Source organism: Cervus canadensis, chromosome 20 (genome assembly GCF_019320065.1).
Source record: "Cervus canadensis isolate Bull #8, Minnesota chromosome 20, ASM1932006v1, whole genome shotgun sequence".
NCBI lineage: Eukaryota > Metazoa > Chordata > Mammalia > Artiodactyla > Cervidae > Cervus > Cervus canadensis.
In genome coordinates, this window is record NC_057405.1 from 36,330,180 (window position 1) to 36,349,972 (window position 19,793).

General features: G+C 38.4%; 1 protein-coding gene across 8 annotated transcripts in view; it reads right to left on the minus strand.

Moving 5' to 3' along the window:
- ECHDC1 (ethylmalonyl-CoA decarboxylase 1) overlaps window positions 1-19,793 on the minus strand; it is a 56,433-nt gene that overhangs the window by 18,915 nt on the left and 17,725 nt on the right. For all 8 annotated transcript variants that reach the window (XM_043438945.1, XM_043438944.1, XM_043438941.1 and 5 more), the window contains 2 exons: window positions 15,619-15,761; window positions 215-267 (listed from right to left, as the gene is read on the minus strand). In XM_043438945.1, the coding sequence (XP_043294880.1) occupies window positions 215-267; window positions 15,619-15,761 (196 nt within the window). The remainder of the gene's footprint in view (window positions 1-214; window positions 268-15,618; window positions 15,762-19,793) is intronic.

Genomic DNA, 19,793 nt, shown 5'->3' on the forward strand with positions numbered 1-19,793 from the left:
TCTTCTCTTACCACTGTGAAATGATGCTAAAAATCAGTATCAAAAGATATTTGAAAACAACCCATATACTTTCAAGTACCATGTGACATTTACCAAGATAGATCTTTGACTTAGCCACTCAAAGCCTCAGTAAAGTTAGAAGACTGAAAAAACACAGAGGTGGTTACAGAGAAGAAAGCAAAGAAATCATGTTTTAAAAACAAAGAAACATTACCTCATAAATCGTGTTAAGGTGTTTTGCATGAACATGCATAAGGCCACTCCATCCTTTAAATAAGAATAAACACAAAGATACAATGTAAATGTTTCACATAAGAAATTAAAAAAAAAAAACAACACTTTCAGGATTTAGAAAGTAATAGAGCCAAAAATAATGAAATTTTTAAAATGAGATTTTCATTTAAAAACTCTTTGAAGCTGTCTGAAATGCAAATGATACTGTATTTATTGTGTTGCTCTTCAAGGGTTCTTTGAACTCAGCTTTGTATGAGCTATTACCATGAACTTAGGTGTAAGAGTCAGGTCTAGAAAAGTGTAGAGTTCTACCCAGGGTAATTTGGAAGGACAAGGCGTAAGACATACCCACCTATTATCCCAAACTCTGATCCCCTAAGAATATAAACATATAAAAAACAAATTTCTTAATAGTAGTATAAATTAATTGGCTCTTCTTTTTACCCTTATACTTTTTTTTTTTTCCATTTATTTTTATTAGTTGGAGGCTAATTACTTCACAACATTGCAGTGGGTTTTGTCATACATTGACATGAATCAGCCATGGAGTTACCTGTATTCCCCATCCCGATCCCCCCTCCCACCTCCCTCTCCACCCGATTCCTCTGGGTCTTCCCAGTGCACCAGGCCCGAGCACTTGTCTCATGCATCCCACCTGGGCTGGTGATCTGTTTCACCATAGATAATATACATGCTGTTCTTTCAAAACATCCCACCCTCACCTTCTCCCACAGAGTTCAAAAGTCTGTTCTGTATTTCTGTGTCTCTTTTTCTGTTTTGCATATAGGGTTATCATTACCATCTTTCTAAATTCCATATATATGTGTTAGTATGCTGTAATGATCTTTATCTTTCTGGCTTACTTCACTCTGTATAATGGGCTCCAGTTTCATCCATCTCATTAGACTGATTCAAATGAATTCTTTTTAACAGCTGAGTAATATTCCATGGTGTATATGTACCACAGCTTCCTTATCCATTCATCTGCTGATGGGCATCTAGGTTGCTTCCATGTCCTGGCTATTATAAACAGTGCTGCGATGAACATTGGGGTGCACGTGTCTCTTTCAGATCTGGTTTCCTCAGTGTGTATGCCCAGAAGTGGGATTGCTGGGTCATATGGCAGTTCTATTTCCAGTTTTTTAAGAAATCTCCACACTGTTTTCCATAGCGGCTGTACTAGTTTGCATTCCCACCAACAGTGTAAGAGGGTTCCCTTTTCTCCACACCCTCTCCAGCATTTATTGCTTGTAGACTTTTGGATAGCAGCCATCCTGACTGGCGTGTAATGGTACCTCATTGTGGTTTTGATTTGCATTTCTCTGATAATGAGTGATGTTGAGCATCTTTTCATGTGTTTGTTAGCCATCTGTATGTCTTCTTTGGAGAAATGTCTGTTTAGTTCTTTGGCCCATTTTTTGATTGGGTCATTTATTTTTCTGGAATTGAGCTGCAGGAGTTGCTTGTATATTTTTGAGATTAATCCTTTGTCTGTTTCTTCATTTGCTATTATTTTCTCCCAATCTGAGGGCTGTCTTTTCACCTTACTTATAGTTTCCTTTGTAGTGCAAAAGCTTTTAAGTTTCATTAGGTCCCATTTGTTTATTTTTGCTTTTATTTCCAATATTCTGGGAGGTGGGTCATAGAGGATCTGCTGTGATTTATGTCAGAGTGTTTTGCCTATGTTCTCCTCTAGGAGTTTTATAGTTTCTGGTCTTACATTTAGATCTTTAATCCATTTTGAGTTTATTTTTGTGTATGGTGTTAGAAAGTGTTCTAGTTTCATTCTTTTACAAGTGGTTGACCAGTTTTCCCAGCACCACTTGTTAAAGAGGCTGTCTTTTTTCCATTGTATCTCCTTGCCTCCTTTGTCAAAGATAAGGTGTCCATAGGTTCGTGGCTTTATCTCTGGGCTTTCTATTCTGTTCCATTGATCTGTATTTCTGTCTTTGTGCCAGTACCATACTGTCTTGATGACTGTGGCTTTGTAGTATAGTCTGAAGTCAGGCAGGTTGATTCCTCCAGTTCCATTCTTCTTTCTCAAGATTACTTTGGCTATTCGAGGTTTTTTGTATTTCCATACAAATTGTGAAATTATTTGTTCTAGTTCTGTGAAAAATACCGTTGGTAGCTTGATAGGGATTGCATTGAATCTATAGATTGCTTTGGGTAGAATAGCCATTTTGACAATATTGATTCTTCCAATCCATGAACACGGTATGTTTCTCCATCTGTTTGTGTCCTCTTTGATTTCTTTCATCAGTGTTTTATAGTTTTCTATGTATAGGTCTTTTGTTTCTTTAGGTAGATATACTCCTAAGTATTTTATTCTTTTTGTTGCAATGGTGAATGGTATTGTTTCCTTAATTTCTCTTTCTGTTTTCTCATTGTTAGTGTATAGGAATGCAAGGGATTTCTGTGTGTTAATTTTATATCCTGCAACTTTACTATATTCATTGATTAGCTCTAGTAATTTTCTGGTAGAGTCTTTAGGGTTTTCTATGTAGAGGATCATGTCATCTGCAAACAGTGAGAGTTTCACTTCTTCTTTTCCTATCTGGATTCCTTTTACTTCTTTATCTGCTCTTATTGCTGTGGCCAAAACTTCCAAAACTATGTTGAATAGTAGTGGTGAGAGTGGGCACCCTTGTCTTGTTCCTGATTTCAGGGGAAATGCTTTCAATTTTTCACCATTGAGGGTAATGCTTGCTGTGGGTTTGTCATATATAGCTTTTATTATGTTGAGGTATGTTCCTTCTATTCTTGCTTTCTGGAGAGTTTTAATCATAAATGGATGTTGAATTTGTCAAAGGCTTTCTCTGCATCTATTGAGATAATCATATGGTTTTTATCTTTGAATTTGTTAATGTGGTGTATTACATTGATTGATTTGCGGATATTAAAGAATCCTTGCATTCCTGGGATAAAGCCCACTTGGTCATGGTGTATGATTTTTTTAATATGTTGTTGGATTCTGTTTGCTAGAATTTTGTTAAGGATTTTTGCATCTATGTTCATCAGTGATATTGGCCTGTAGTTTTCTTTTTTTGTGGCATCTTTGTCTGGTTTTGGAATTAGGGTGATGGTGGCCTCATAGAATGAGTTTGGAAGTTTACCTTCATCTGCAATTTTCTGGAAGAGTTTGAGTAAGATAGGTGTTAGCTCTTCTCTAAATTTTTGGTAGAATTCAGCTGTGAAGCCATCTGGTCCTGGGCTTTTGTTTGCTGGAAGATTTCTGATTACAGTTTTGATTTCCTTGCTTGTGATGGCTCTGTTAAGATCTTCGATTTCTTCCTGGTTCAGTTTTGGAAAGTTATACTTTTCTAAGAATTTGTCCATTTCTTCCAAGTTGTCCATTTTATTGGCATAGAGCTGCTGGTAGTAGTCCCTTATGATCCTTTGTATTTCAGTGTTGTCTGTTGTGATCTCTCCATTTTCATTTCTAATTTTGTTAATTTGGTTCTTCTCTCTTTGTTTCTTAATGAGTCTTGCTAATGGTTTGTCAATTTTGTTTATTTTTTCAAAAAACCAGCTTTTAGCTTTGTTGATTTTTGCTATGGTCTCTTTAGTTTCTTTTGCATTTATTTCTGCCCTGATTTTTAAGATTTCTTTCCTTCTGCTAACCCTGGGGTTCTTCATTTCTTCCTTCTCTAATTGCTTTAGGTGTAGAGTTAGGTTATTTATTTGGCTTTTTTCCTGTTTCTTGAGGTAAGCCTGTAATGCTATGAACCTTCCCCTTAGCACTGCTTTTACAGTGTCCCATAGGTTTTGGGTTGTTGTGTTTTCATTTTCATTCATTTCTATACATATTTTGATTTCTTTTTTGAATTCTTCTATGATTTGTTGGTTATTCAGAAGCGTGTTATTTAGCCTCCATATGTTTGAATTTTTAACAATTTTTTTCCTGTAATTGAGATCTAATCTTACTGCACTGTGGTCAGAAAAGATGACTGGAATGATTTCAATTTTTTTGAATTTTCCAAGACCAGATTTATGGCCCAGGATGTGATCTATTCTGGAGAAGGTTCCGTGTGCACTTGAGAAAAAGGTGAAGTTGATTGTTTTGGGGTGAAATGTCCTATAGATATCAATTAGGTCTAGCTGGTCCATTGTGTCATTTAAGGTTTGTGTTTCCTTGTTAATTTTCTGTTTAGTTGATCTATCCATAGTTGTGAGTGGGGTATTAAAGTCTCCCACTATTATTGTGTTACTATTAATTTCCTCTTTCATACTCGTTAGCGTTTGCCGCACATATTGCGGTGCTCCTATGTTGGGTGCATATATATTTATAATTGTTATATCTTCTTCTTGGATTGATCCTTTGATCATTATGTAGTGTCCTTCTTTGTCTCTTTTCACATCCTTTATTTGAAAGTCTATTTTATCTGATATGAGTATTGCGACTCCTGCTTTCTTTTGGTCTCTGTTTGCATGAAATATTTTTTTCCAGCCCTTCACTTTTAGTCTGTATGTGTCTCTTGTTTTGAGGTGGGTCTCTTGTAGACAGCATATATAGGGGTCTTGTTTTTGTATCCATTCAGCCAGTCTTTGTCTTTTGGTTGGGGCATTCAACCCATTTACATTTAAGGTAATTATTGATAGGTGTGGTCCCGTTGCCATTTACTTTGTTGTTTTGGGTTCACGTTTATACAACCTTTCTGCATTTCCTGTCTAGAGAAGATCCTTTAGCATTTGTTGAAGAGCTGGTTTGGTGGTGCTGAATTCTCTCAGCTTTTGCTTGTCTGTAAAGCTTTTGAATTGTGCTTCATATCTGAATGAGATCTTTGCTGGGTACAGTAATCTAGGTTGTAGGTTATTCTCTTTCATTACTTTCAGTACATCCTGCCATTCCCTTCTGGCCTGGAGGGTTTCTATTGATAGATCAGCTGTTATCCTTATGGGAATCCCTTTGTGTGTTATTTGTTGTTTCTCCCTTGCTGCTTTTAATATTTGTTCTTTGTGTTTGAGCTTTGTTAATTTGATTAATATGTGTCTTGGGGTGTTTCGCCTTGGGTTTATCCTGTTTGGGACTCTCTGGGTTTCTTGGACTTGGGTGGCTATTTCCTTTCCCATTTTAGGGAAGTTTTCAGCTATTATCTCCTCGAGTATTTTCTCATGACCTTTCTTTTTGTCTTCTTCTTCTGGGACTCCTATGATTCAAATGTTGGGGCGTTTCACATTGTCCCAGAGGTCCCTGAGGTTGTCCTCATTTCTTTTGATTCTTTCTTTTTTCCTCTCTGCTTCATTTATTTCCACCATTTTATCTTCTACCTCACTTATCCTATCTTCTCTCTCCGTTATTCTACCCTTGGTTCCCGCCAGAGTGTTTTTGATCATTTATTCCATTATTCATTTTTAATTGATTCTTTATTATTTCTTCTAGGTCTTTATTAAACATTTCTTGCATCTTTTCAATCTTTGTCTCCAGGCTATTTATCTGTAACTCCATTTTGTTTTCAAGATTTTGATCATTTTTATTATCATTATTCTAAATTCTTTTTCAGGTAGATTCCCTATCTCCTCCTCTTTTGTTTGACTTGGTGGGCATTTTTCATGTTCCTTTACCTGTTGGGTATTTCTCTGCCTTTTCGTCTTGTTTAGATTGCTGTGTCTGGAGTGGGCTTTCTGTATTCTGGAGGTCTGTGGTTCCTTTTTATTGTGGAGGTTTTACCCAGTGGGTGGGGTTGGACGATTGGCTTGTCAAGGTTTCCTGGTTAGGGAAGCTTGCATCGGTGTTCTGGTGCGTGGAACTAGATTTCTTCTCTCTGGAGTGCAATGGAGTGCCCAGTAATGAGTTTTGAGATGGGTCTATGTGTTAGGTGTGACCTTGGGCAGCCTGTATGTTGACGTTCAGGGCTATGTTCCTGCGTTGCTGGAGAATTTGCGTGATATGTCTTGCTCTAAAACTTATTGGCTCTTGGTGGTGGTTGGTTTCAGTGTAGGTATGGAGGCTTTTGGACGGTCTCTTATTACTTAAAGTTCCATGTAGTCAGGAGTTTTCTGGTGTTCTCAGGTTTGGGGCTTAAGTCTCCTGCCTCTGGATTTCAGTTTTATTCTTCCAGTAGTCTCAAGACTTCTCCAACTATACAGCACTGATAATAAAACTTCTAGGTTAATGGTGAAAAGATTCTCCCCCGTGAGGGACACCCAGAGAGGTTCACAGACTTACATGAAAAAGAGGAGAAGGAGGAGGGAGATAGAGATGAGCAGGAGGAGAAAAAGGGGGACTCAAGAAGAGAGAGACAGATCTACGCAGTTGTCTGTTCCCAGAGTGTTCTCCGTAGCCCAGACACCCACAAAGATTCACAGAATTGGATTGGGAAGAGAAGGGGAAAGGAGGAAATAGAGGTGTTCTGAGGTAGAAAACGGAGAGTCAAGATTGGGAGAGAGTAATCAACACACTCCTGAATAAAAATGGGAACTGAATATTGGATTCTTAAATGTCCACAATTTATATCATATACTGAAAAACAAAGATTAAAAATCTAGAGTAGATGTTAGACTCTTAAAAATACAATATTAAAAACAAAAACCAAAACACAGAAAAAAAATTTTAGAAATATATATGAAGTTCGGTTTAAAAATAGGGCTTCTCTTTTTTTTTGTAAGGTTATAGTGTAATGAAAATGAAAATTAAGGAGTAGTAGAGGAGTAATAGAGGGCTTTAAAAGGAAATAAGAGAAAAAGAAAAATAGAAAATAGAAGAGAAAAAGGAAAAAAAAAACAAGAAAAAAAATTTTTCTTAATTAAAAAAATCATAAAAAATCTATGAAAATGAAAGTTAAGGTGTAATGGGGGAGTAATAGGGAATTTTAAAGGAAAGTAAAAGAGAAAAAAGAAAAAAGAAAAAAAAATTTTTTTTAACTTAAAAAAAAAAAAGTAAAAATATATCTAGGAATTTCTCTGGAGCTGTTGCAGTCAGTGTGGGTTCAGTTCAGTTTCAGATAGCTCCTTGTTCCAGCTTACACTTCTCGATATCTACAAGCCCCTTCCAGTGTAGTTGGTGTTATCTACAGGGATTTTAATCTGTTGCACCGGTCCCTTCTGAAGCGGTTCCCTTTGTTTATTTGGCTTCTGTTTGCTGATCTCTTCAGTGCCCAATTTCCACCCTGACACAGGCAGGCGGAGGTGGTCTCTTATTCAGGTTGCTAGTTCCATCGCGCTGCGGAGAGGGGCTGGCGCTGCTTTCCCCTTCTACGCTGCTCAGGCTCCCAGCTGTTCTGTATGGAGCGTGCCCTGCCCTGTGCGCGGTTCCAGCCCTTGGGTGTTCCACAAAAGCACGGAACAAAATGCTGCGCCTGCTTTTTGTGCCTTCCACGTTCGGGCAGCTCAGGCAGCCAGGAGCTTGACGGGCGCACTCCCCCTGGGTGCGGCGCGCCTTCTCCCCTCCACGGTCCCAGTCTGTTTCCGCCCGTGCCAGTCCGGTGCATGCACCTTCTGCCCTCCGCGTACCCAGCCCCAGTCCCCGCCCGTGCCAGTCGGGTGCCTGCACCCTGTGTCTCGCCGCGACCCTCCCGGCGGATGTCGACCATCCAGAATCTCAGGAGGTCTCTAATTAGAAACTGGAGGCCTGTTTGCAGTGCGGTAGGGGATGCGGTCCTTGGGGCCGAGCCTGCCCCTTTCCCCTCCCCTCTGCCTCCGGAGGGGCTGGGCCGGTCTGCAGCCTGAAAGCTCTTCTCTGGACTTGCTCAGACCCTCTGTTCTGCGAACAGCCGGCAGTGTATTCAGGCCAGTTAATTATCGCTCTCTCTCTTGCTATCCCACAATTTAAGTTGGTAACTCACAAAAGCTCCCTCCGATTGTCCTCAGGGCACTCAGGCCCGGTCCTTACCCTAAGCAATGCCGCCTGCTCCTCTCCGTTCCACCCCCACTTGCTGGTGGCGGATGCAGGCATCTGGAGTACTTTTCTGCTGGGAGTTGCTTTTAGGCACGTAATCTGTGGGTTTTATTTATTGTTCCCCTCCCAGTCAGGTTGCCCTCCGAGATTCAAAAACTTCCCCCAGACCCACCAGTGCGAGGGTTTCCTGGTGCTTAGAAACTTCCTCTATTAAGACTCCCTTCCCGGGACGGATCTCTATCCTTAGCTCTTTTGTCTCTCTTTTTATCTTTTATATTTTGTCCTACCTCCTTTCGAAGACAATGGGTTGCTTTTCTGGGCGCCTGATGACCTCAGCTAGCGATCAGAAGTTGTTTTGTGAAGTTTGCTCTGCGTTCAATTATTCTTTTGATGAATTTGTAGGAGAGAAAGTGGTCTCCCCGTCCTATTCCTCCGCCATCTTGGCTCCTCCTCAAGTTCCCCTTATACTTTCTTAAACCAAGTATAATGTGGTCTTCAGTCTTCTCTCAAAAGACTTTCCTCAAAGGTTTCTAACAATCTCCTATTTGTTAAATTAAATGGCTTTTCCTTATTCTCATCTTCTTCTGTATCACCATAACATATATAGCATCTTCCTTTGATCAGTTTTTTCGATAGTCTCAGTTTCTAGCAACACTTCAACTCCTGATCCTCTTCCTATTTCTTTGATTACTATATTCTAAGTTTTCTTCTTTGTCTCTTTTTAATTCAGCTAAATACACGTTACCAAAATTCCAATCCATGATTATCTTTCTCTCCCTTATCTACAATTTCTTCCTTGGAAGTCTCATCCATTCCCATTGCTTCAACTACTGTTTCCTTTAGAGTCCCAAAACCTACTAAGAAATTTCATATTCTGCCAATATTTCCAATTTGGCATGGCAAAACCAACTGGTTATGAAAAAGCTAACTTTTAACCCAAGTATTACCACATAATAAAAACATAAACTTGAGCAAGTCAAAACTGTGAGCTTCAGTTTTCTTACACAATAAGGAAGGAATGGAAAATTTTAAAAACTGTTCTATTTAAAAAACGGTTGGAAAAATGGAAATGTACCTAGATGCTCTGTAATAGATCACAGTGAGTTCTGAATTAACAGGAATGGTTTTTCTAGTTCAAAAGGTTCAGAATTCCTGGTATTATCTTTAACTCTTCCATTTCACAGTTTTCCTGTGCTTGCTGAGTTACCAAGCATGTCCCCTCAAACCTTCTTTTGAAATATTTCCAATTTAAATCCCTTCTTCTACTGTCACAAGTTTGAACTTGTTACTCATGCTTAGATTATCACAACAGCCTTGTTTCCTAACTGGCCTCTCTGTATTTAATTTCTTTTTCCTCTGTAATATATCTTGCATCCTGCCTGAAAAACCTTCTTATAGGATGATAATTTCATATCACCAATAAAATAAGGTCAGAATTCCTTGGGAAGGATTGATCCCAAACTATTTTACCAACTTTATTGACTACTGTACCCTTCATTCAAGCATCCTAACTTCTTCTGCAACAACCTATTTGCCATTCCTTTAACACCTTACATTTACTGTTTTTCTATGTCTTGGCTCATGTCATTCCCACTATTTGGAACAGCTGGTCCTTTTCTCTACCTATTTCAAGGAATGCCTGAATCAAAGATTTTTCCAACAAGATTTTCTAAATCCCACAGTAACAGCTTTCTCCTTTGTGTTTCTGTAGTATTTTCATTTTTCTAACTTAACTAGAGAATTTATAGATTGTATACATTGTGTTTAGATTTATTATTAGTTACATCATCTATACAAGATAAAAACAGGGAACGTGATCAGTAGAATGTGGCCCTGGTTCCCAGTCTTCAAAAATCTTGTGAGAAAAAAGAAATGCATCATGCATCAAGGTATAGTACATTAAGCATTCTGAGAAATGCTAAACAAGCTGAGAATAGTGGCAAATAAGAAACAACGCAGGGCTTCCCTTGTGGCTCAGCTGGTAAAGGATCCGCCTGCAATGCGGGAGACCTGGGTTCGATCCCTGGGTTGGGAAGATCCCTGGAGAGGGGAACAGTTACCCACTCCACATGTCTGAAGAAACAATGCACTGGGTTGGAGTAGTTGAGGAGGCTTTACGGAGGAGAAGAGGAGATGGCATTTGCTAGATAATTTGCGGCTGACAAAACGCCTTCTTTATCCTCAGAAGCTAGCAGTGTAATCAACATTCTGCATATAGTATGTGCTTGTTGAAGTTAACTGACTCAGATGAATTTGAGGTGGAGAACTACATTGATTCATAAAACAAAGGCAATCAATGAGTAGTAAAAACCAGTATGATACAGCTGGGAAGAATTTGGGAGGGGCCAACAGGAGGGAGGAGATGCCAGCCCATAATACGTTCTGCCAACCTCCCGGAAATCCTTTTGCCGGACACCATCGAGACTGAGAGATATAAGTGCTGCCAGGAATCAGACCAAATGTGGATATAAGCAAGATGACTGGCCGGAGATAACCTGGAAAGCTAACTCCCAGTTACAATAAAACCTGAGACTGAGAAGCATGTGGCGGAGCAGTCCTCCCGGGTCCCTTTACCCTGCTGTTCTCTGCCCGGGCATCCCTTCCCAATAAAGCATTCTGCTTTGTCAGCATGCGTATCTCCTTGGACAATTCATTTCCAAGTGTTAGACAGGAGCTCACTCTTGGGCCCTGGAAACGGTCCCCCTTCCAGTAAGAGAACCATAAATGAGCCTTCCTTTTTTTCCCTAAGTGCCTATTGTATGAATTTACTAGTTTCTTCAAAATACACAGAAGGGTTTTGTGAAATTTATAACAGCTTGTCTACAAAGCAATAAGGCTACAATGGAACTGTACAATAATCACAGCAAAAGCAAAGAAGTTAGACAAGAACTTTGAGGTTGCTGCAAAAATTCAGGCAACAGAGAAATAGAGGGCAACAGACTGGCCAAAACTTAACAAGGGAAGTCATTCAACAAAGAAGTCTACTATCTTCAAGGTAGATACAGAATATACAGGTTTCTAAAAGGCCAAACTTTTCCTCAAGATATTAAACCCATTCACTGCAGAGTAAGAAGGTTTTTATTTCCTGCTCCCCCCCCCCCCAAATTTAAAGCTTCAACTGGATTTTTATTATTTCTGTCCTCTGAAAAAAGACTTCTCAGAGTCTGCAGAACATCTGCAGCATCAACTCACATCTTAGAAGTGGGTTAATACTGCACTAGATTTTTTTCCTCTTTTATTCTTTTTTTCTATTCCATAACTTTTCAGGACTAATGCTTGTGTTATGCTAATTCATCTCTCTGCTTGGACCATCTTAATGAAGGATTAACTGTCTAACAGGAACAATTAGGGGCTTCCCTGGTGGCCCAGACGGTAAAGAATCCGCCCGCAATGCAAGAGACCTGGGTTCGATCCCTGGCTTGGGAAGATCCCCTGGAGAAGGGAACGGCTACCCACTCCAGTATTCTGACCTAGATAATTCCATGGACGGTATAGTCCATAGGGGTGGCAAAGAGTCAGACATGAGTGAATGACTTTCACTTTCTTTCACTAGGAACAATGAGAGCTTTTTTCTCTGCTCATTAAACAAAGGGTATCAAAATGAAATCAACCTCTCGAGACCAGGTCCTAAAGGTAAAAAAAAACTAACAACAGATAAGCAAATACAATGTTGATGATCATTCATTCTGAGTACAGGAGGGTTTCAACATATTAGTCTGAAAAACAAAATACTGCCTATCCTATAGGTAAACAAAGGATGGAGCAGTCATCAGCGATCACAGTCAACCCTGATGGTGAGCGCCTAAGGGAGCTTAGAATGGAAACAAAGAATGCACCCCCATCGAGCAGTCATCGGACTGCAGCCACTCCCAACAGGGCAGCTTGAGGGAACTCAGGATGAGAAAACAGGACACTGGCCCCCAGAGCTGAGGTACATACCAAAGGAAATGATTTCAGTGAGCCCAGACTCTTGAATCTTCCCGGACACAGAAAAGTGCTGAATTCCTTAACTTCAGATGTCTGGCTTTCTTTAGTTAACAGTAATCTCCTGGCTACTTGCCCTTTGTTGCAAACACACCCATATATCTTGGCTCCCCTTCAGAGCATCAGAGCAATTTCTCAGGGTTATGAGACACTGTCTCCCCTTAGGTTTGAAGTCCTAAGAATGTCCGCAGAATAAAACGTTAACTCGCAACTTCTAGGTTGCCCATCTTCTTTCAGTCAACAAATCTACTTTTGTTAGTATTTGGTAATTTTCATTAACAAAATATTTTTCAAAGCTTGGAAAAAACACAGTGGCAAAAACATCAATATAATTATTTTTCCAAAAAAGGCATTTAATAATCACTTTCGAGTACCTTATTAATAATCTGAAGGAAAAACAATCCAATTACTGAAATCATCATCTATTTTACTTATCCATCCTCAGAAGAGTGAATTCACCAAACAAGCAGATGCAGTGACACATCTCTGAGAACAAAGAGTAAGTATGCTAGATAAAAAAGAGCTTTGTTCAGAGAAAGGCTGTGTATAACTTTAAGTCATGTTAAGCATCTCAGAATTTCTTAGCTGTGAGGGACAGGTGTGTTCACATGTGCAGCTGCAATTCATAAACATGTATGAGCCTTAAAAATCCCAAGGCTATTTAAAATTTCAGTTTTACACATTTCTAGTTACTTTTCAGGCATACAGAAATAAGCTCTATATGAGAAATGGAAACAGTCATCAGGAATTTTATTTAAACTGTTTCTAGGTCTTGTTAATTTTAAAGTCATCATGTGACAAATACAGCACGCACACATGTACATTACACACGCGTGTGCTAAGTCATGTCTGACTCTTTTAAGACCCCCGTGGACTGCAATCTGCCAGGCTCCTCTGTCCATGGAATTTTTCAGGCAAGAATACTTCAGTGGGTTGCCCTTTCCTCTTCCAGGGGATCTTCCCAACCCAAGGATCAAACCCATGTCTCCTGCATCTCCTGCATCGGCAGGTGGATTCTCTATCACCATGCCACCTGGGAAGCCCAATATTATCCATAAAGAGAATTTATTCAAATTGTCTATTTCTATGCTATATATTTCCTATAACCATGACTAATGATATTTCATAGAAGTACAATAAAGGATTCATCTACACAAGAAAATATTTTGAAATAAGGTATTTTAAAACCACTCTGGGCCTGAAAATAACACACTGTAAAGCAGAATCACGATTTCAAGGTGTTTTGTTTTTTTTTATCCATATTGGCAGATGTGCGTGACTACAAGGGATGGACACCTGCAGTGCTATTTAAGCACTGGGGTCACATCACCTGAGTTGTCAGCTGTAGATCAAAATCCACACTCACTCTACTGCTAACATTCAAGACAGCAAGTTATCTGGAGAAGGTCCTCACTGGAAAGAATAAACTTTATTAAGTGATATCTTATTTGAAGTCTGATATTTTCCTATCTGATTTACATCAGGCCCACTATATATATGTGTGTGAACAATTAGCATGTTTCCACTTGTAGTTTTTACATATATAGAAGAAAAAAAAATGCTGGCCACATGATCTAAAGAGACAGAAACAACCTTCCAACTAAAAGAGAGCAAAATAACCTTTTGCATTTTTAGGGATGATTTCCTATCTGACTGTAAGGTCAGGCCACTCAAGGTGGCTCTTCCCTGGCTCTCTGTACATCCCTTCCTCAACCAGTGCTTGCTTCGTTTACACCCTACTCACATGGCTGACCTTTCTACATACCTGCAAGTCACTGTTCTCCTCAAAGGTGCGGTGAGGGGCATTCTGCTAGTTCCCTGGTAACCAATGAGCCAACGTGAAGCTCATTCCCCTTATAAGTGGCTCCCCTCTTCCATGAAGCAAAGACTGTCCTGCCCTGCCTGCTGCAGCTGGTGGGGTGTTGCCTCAGGACTTTGCTTCAGACATGTAAGCTCCCTCTTTTCACTGGCCCACTGATAGCTGTCACTGAACCCAGGCTCTTTCTTTGGTCTTGAAGCTGGGCAAGTGTGGGCTTTCCAGGCCTGAGAGTAGAACCCAACACTGACTTATACCAGACCCACAATAATCTATCATTAGTATCTCATTCTATCTTTATAGTGTCTTTTGTGAACAGAAATAAGATGTCTAGCAACAGAATCATTCTAGAGGTGAAAAATTATAAGCAAATGACTTGCAGGCCCCATAGTAAAATTACTAGTAAAGCCTGGGTAAGAATCCATATATTCAAATTGCTGGCTTAGTATTCTTGATAGGGATAAAGTAAAGGGACAAAGCAAGTGGTTAAATAATTAATCCCAAGAGGGGACTGTAAATAAAACCAAAGTGTGGGAGAGTTAGTAAGTTAATGATCATTTAAGACAGCAGTTTCACTTTACCACAAAACCAAACAGGCTTCCTTAGCAGTAAAAGCATGCAACAGAAGCATAAGACGTGCCCCAAAATTATAAAGTAATGGTGGAATGAGACCCACATCCTGCCCAGTAAGCATAGTAAGTTAATGACTTCTATGATGTGGTTCTCTATACACAGTAAAAACAAAAATATAAGGAAAAGGTGATATTATACTGAAACCTGAGATGATTTACCATATTTTGGCATATGTTAGCTCCTTTTGCTCATTTCCATTGCACCATGACAGTGCCAGTTTGACCACATAGGGACAAGAAAAACCCCCACCCAACACAGAGGAGGAACTGATGAAGGAATCCTCAAGAATACGGAAGATGGTGGTCTTCTCTCTGTCTCCACTTTCCCTTAGATTATAAAACTGTAGCTCACTCAGTTCTTAGGCTGGCACCCTCCTGCCTGCCAGAAAATGTTGAAACCAACTTTCAAATATAAATCTATCAAGATTAGGAAAAGATAGATCCTTCCTCATATATCTATGCAAACAGAAGTTACATATATTATGCAAACAGAAATCCTTATACTACATAGAGTGGTGCAAGAGCACCACTCTATAATTAAAACATTAACTACATACAGTTCACATCTGTCATTAAATGGTAACAGATACATTTTTCTCCCTTTTTCCTCTCTCTCTTTCATCTGCTTTTTTTTTTTCCTGCCTAGGGAATGTTAGTGCAGGGCTGAATTCACGAAAAACAGCTTCCTTGGAGGACAAATACTGAGAGATGATTCCAACTGCTTTTCTGTCACCATAATTCAAAAGCAAATGTTTCAACTCCCAGCATTTGTTGGAGCCTACCAATTGCCAAAACCATGCTAGATATTTCATATATGTACCACAGGCAAAACTCCGTATCATGAGATGCTAAGGGGCTTCCACTTAAAAAATTCACATCCTTGCTGGTTTTAATAGTGGATGTTTTACTGCCAACCTTCCTGTCCTTCATTTTTCTGCCATTACTTCACACTATTACAAGCTAGTCTTTTAGATACAAAACAAAAACTCTTATCTTTGGAAAGCTATTAGAGAATAGCTGTCATCATAATAACCATGTAAGTAAAATATAAACATCTTAGCCATAGATGGCTGACAAACATGTAGAATCTACTGCTTAATTCATACAATACTTGCCTCTGGAGTTCCTAGTGCTTTCACAGCATTCAGATCAGATCCTGAAGAAAAAGTATTTTTTGCCCCACGGATGATGAGACCTTTCCCCTCTGTCCAGTTTTCCAACTCAATCACTTTTTCTAGAAGTTGTAGCATCATAACGCCTGCCAGAGAGGGGAGGGGGAATCACAGACACATAAAATATTGGACAAATAGAAATAATTTAGAACTGTAAGGTATCAAAAAAGACTCTTAGATCACGAATTTTACAAACACTGAATGTCTATCAAATGCCTATAATGTTGGTACTGAGTATATACAAAGAAGATAAGCATGACAGTCTCTCTGCTTTAAAAATTTACAATTTGTTAGTGATCTCTCTCTTTCCTCCTTAATTAAGAAGCCACATAAATATGTGGTTAGGTAGGAAAAAAAGCTAGCCCTGAATATGAGAAACCTACACCAGTAGTTAAACTAATCTTACTGACTCTGTGAAATAAATGTAAGAGATGAAATGGACCATGGGGTATCTGCTTGGATGATCTTCAGGCAAGGACCTGAGAGTTGTGAGTGTAGGGCTCATTTATCATCTCTCAACCCAACCCCACCCCATCACTCTAATCAAAGTAGCTCTAAAAAAAAAAAAACAAAGTAGCTCTGCTTGTGTCAGTTTTAAACACTAGGCATCAAATTAATACTTGTTTCCATTTGAATAAAAAGCTTTACTAAGATAAATCATAAAGTATAGTTATTCAGTAGTTAGTTAAAATTAGTAGCTATCTAATCTAAAATCTCTAGAACAGTCTTACCTAATTTTATTTTTTTATAGGCTCATATAAAAGTTGCCTTTTATTCTCTGAACCAAATGAAGGTATGGAGCTGCACTGTCCAATGAAGTAGCCACACCCACATGAAGTCACTGAGCACCTGAAATATCGCTAGTCTAAACTGAGATGTGCAGTAGTGTAAACAGATTTTGGCAGGAAAGAGCTCTCTACAGGAAGTCTCTTCTGTCTTGTCACTAACCTTAGGCCAGGCAACGCCATCCTCTGCTCATCTCTGGCCTTAGGCACAACTATCAGATCTCTGGATGACACAGTACATTGCCTAACCTGTTGGTTCTTTCCATAGATCAGATAAGTAGAGGTGAAGAATAAGTAACAGAGGACTAGATCTCTTCCCTAGCTTCTTCTTCAGAAATCTCAGGAACGAATCCATGCAAACAAACTATGTGAACGAGAGCATCTAAAGAAAACTCACAAAAATTCAACAAGCCAGCACACAGTGGGGGATGGCAATGACTCAGACACTTTATCTCAGTGACTGAGATTATGTCCCCTTTTTCCTTTAAAACTTTCATGGCTGAGCAGAATCTTCAGAGGTGGTTTTTGTGGGACATTGAGTCCACCATCTTCCCAGACTGCCAGAATTCTGACTAAAAAGCAACTTTCTTTCCTAACAACACTTGTCTTGAATGCTGATTTTTGAGTAGCAAGCAGCCAGACCCAACTCGCTAACAGTAGTGTAAAATACATAGCAGATTTCAAAGACCTGGTAGTAAAAAAGAGGAAAATATCTCATTGATACTTTTTATATCAATCACAAGTTGCAATATTCTGAATACACTGACTAAACACAATATTATTAAAGTTAATTTAACCCTTCTTTTTCCTTTTAAAACTAGGGCTACCAGAAAATTTTAAATGATATATATAGCTGACACTTGTGTCCTGCATTATATTTCTATTTGTTAACATTTATAGCAAGATATATCCCTGGATTCTGCTGAGTGTAAAGAAAAGTCATCTTGTGTTTAAAGACTCATCACTGATAATTTACAAAGTTTACAGTCTATCGAATTACATCTATAGTTATGATTATGTAAAGACAAAACTATTGGGATATTTTTGAACCCAATATTTCAAATGCTACTACAAAATATAATTCACAACCCCCTCCCTCTATGAAGCATGTAACTGATAAACAGAGACTGCCAAAATCACCTTGAAACATGAGTGTTGGGTAGTCAGCAAGGTTATTCATTGGCTTCTGTATTACATCATGGTAGAATAGCTCAAATTTGAGCTTTGGCAAAAAATTACAAATTATCCAGGTCCTAGACCTTGAAGTCTCTTAAATGTAAAATTTTTATATGCCAAGAGTGTTGCCTAGCAATAGAAGGTATTTACCTGTATCTCAGAGTTAGAAAAGGGGCAACAAATAGGCAAGTACAGTGCTTTTACTGATTATTAGAATTACACGGTTAAAATGACAGTCTTATTTTAGTTCACAAAAAAATTAAACTAAATTTTTTTTTTCATTTTAGGGTTTTCTCTTTAGTTTTCAATCTCTGAAATATCCTTCCTTTTATCTCCAAGTGATATTAGCTGAACACAAATGAAGTTATTAAGCACTTAAAATTTCCATGGAAAAAATAATCAAGCTCAATTTGATTAATTTTATCAACATCTGTATTCATATATATAAAAAAACATTAAAACATACACAATTAGTAAAAAATGTTCCTAGTTCAAACAAGACAATGGTGCCCACTATCGCCACTATTATTCAACATAGTTCTATAAGTACTTGCCACAGCAATCACAAAAGAAAAAGAAAGAAAAGGATCCAGATTGGAAAAGAAGTAGTAAAACTCTTACTGCTTACAGACAACATGATACTATACATAGAAAATCCCAAAGATATTACTAGAAAATTACTAGAGTCAATCAGTGAATTTAGTGAAGTCACAGGATACAAAATCAATCAATACACAGAAATTATTTGCATTCCTATATAATAACAATGAAAAATCAAAGAGAAATTAAGGAATCAATCCCACTTACCACTGCAACAAAAAGAATAAAATACCTAGGAATAAACCTACCTAAGGGAGACAAAACAGCTGTATACAGAAAACTGTAAGACGCTGATGAAAAAATCAAAGACAACATAAACGGATGGAGAGATATACCACATTTTTGGATTGGAAGAATCAATATTGTGAAAATGACTATACTCCCCAAAGCAATCAACAGATTCAATGCATCCCTATCAAATTATCAATGGCTTTTTTCACAGAACTAGAAAAACAACAAAAAAAAATCTCACAATTTGTATGGAAACACAAAACACCGTGAGTAGCCAAAAAATTCTTGAGAAAGAAGAATGGAGCTGGAGGAATCAACCTTCCTGATTTCAGACTATACTACAAAGCTATAGTCATCAAGACAGTATGGTACTGGCACAAAAAGAGAAATATAGACCAGTGGAGCAAGATAGAAAGCTCAGAGATAAACCCACATACCTATGGGCACATTATCTTTGACAAAGGAGGCAAGAATATACAATGGAGAAGAGACAGTCTCTTCAATAAGTGGTGGTGGGAAAACTGGACAGCCACATGTGAAAGAATGAAATTAGAACATTTCCTAACACAATACACAAAGATAAACTCAAAATGGATTAAAGAACTAAATGTAAGACAAGAAACTATAAAACTCTTAAGAGGAAAACATACGCAGAATACATAAATCACAGCAAGATCCTCTATGACCCACCTTCTAGATTAAGGGAAATAAAAACAAAAACAAACAAGGGAGACCTTATAAAACTTCAAATTTTTTGCACAGCAAAGGAAACTATAAACAAGGTATAAAGACAACTAAACACAACTGTCAGAATGGGAGAAAAAAACAGCTAATGAAACAACTAACAAAGGATTAATCTCCAAAATAGATAAGCAGCTCATGCAGCTCAATACCAGAAAAACAAACAACTCAACCAAAAACTGAGCAGAATACCTAAACAGACATTTTTCCAAAGAAGATATACACGTAGCTAAAGGCTAATAGAGTTTTGCCAAGAGAATGCACTGGTCATAGCAAACACCCTCTTCCAACAACACAAGAGAAGACTCTACACATGGACATCACCAGATGGTCAACGCCGAAATCAGATTGATTATATTCTTTGCAGCCAAAGATGGAGAAGCTCTATACAGTCACCAAAAACAAGACCAGGAGCAGACTATGGCTCAGATCATGAATTCCTTATTGCCAAATTCAGACTTAAACTGAAGAAAGTAGGGAAAACCACTAGACCATTCAGGTATGACCTAAATCAAATCCTTTATGACTATACAGTGGAAGTGAGAAATAGATTTAAGGGACTAGATCTGATAGACAGAGTGCCTG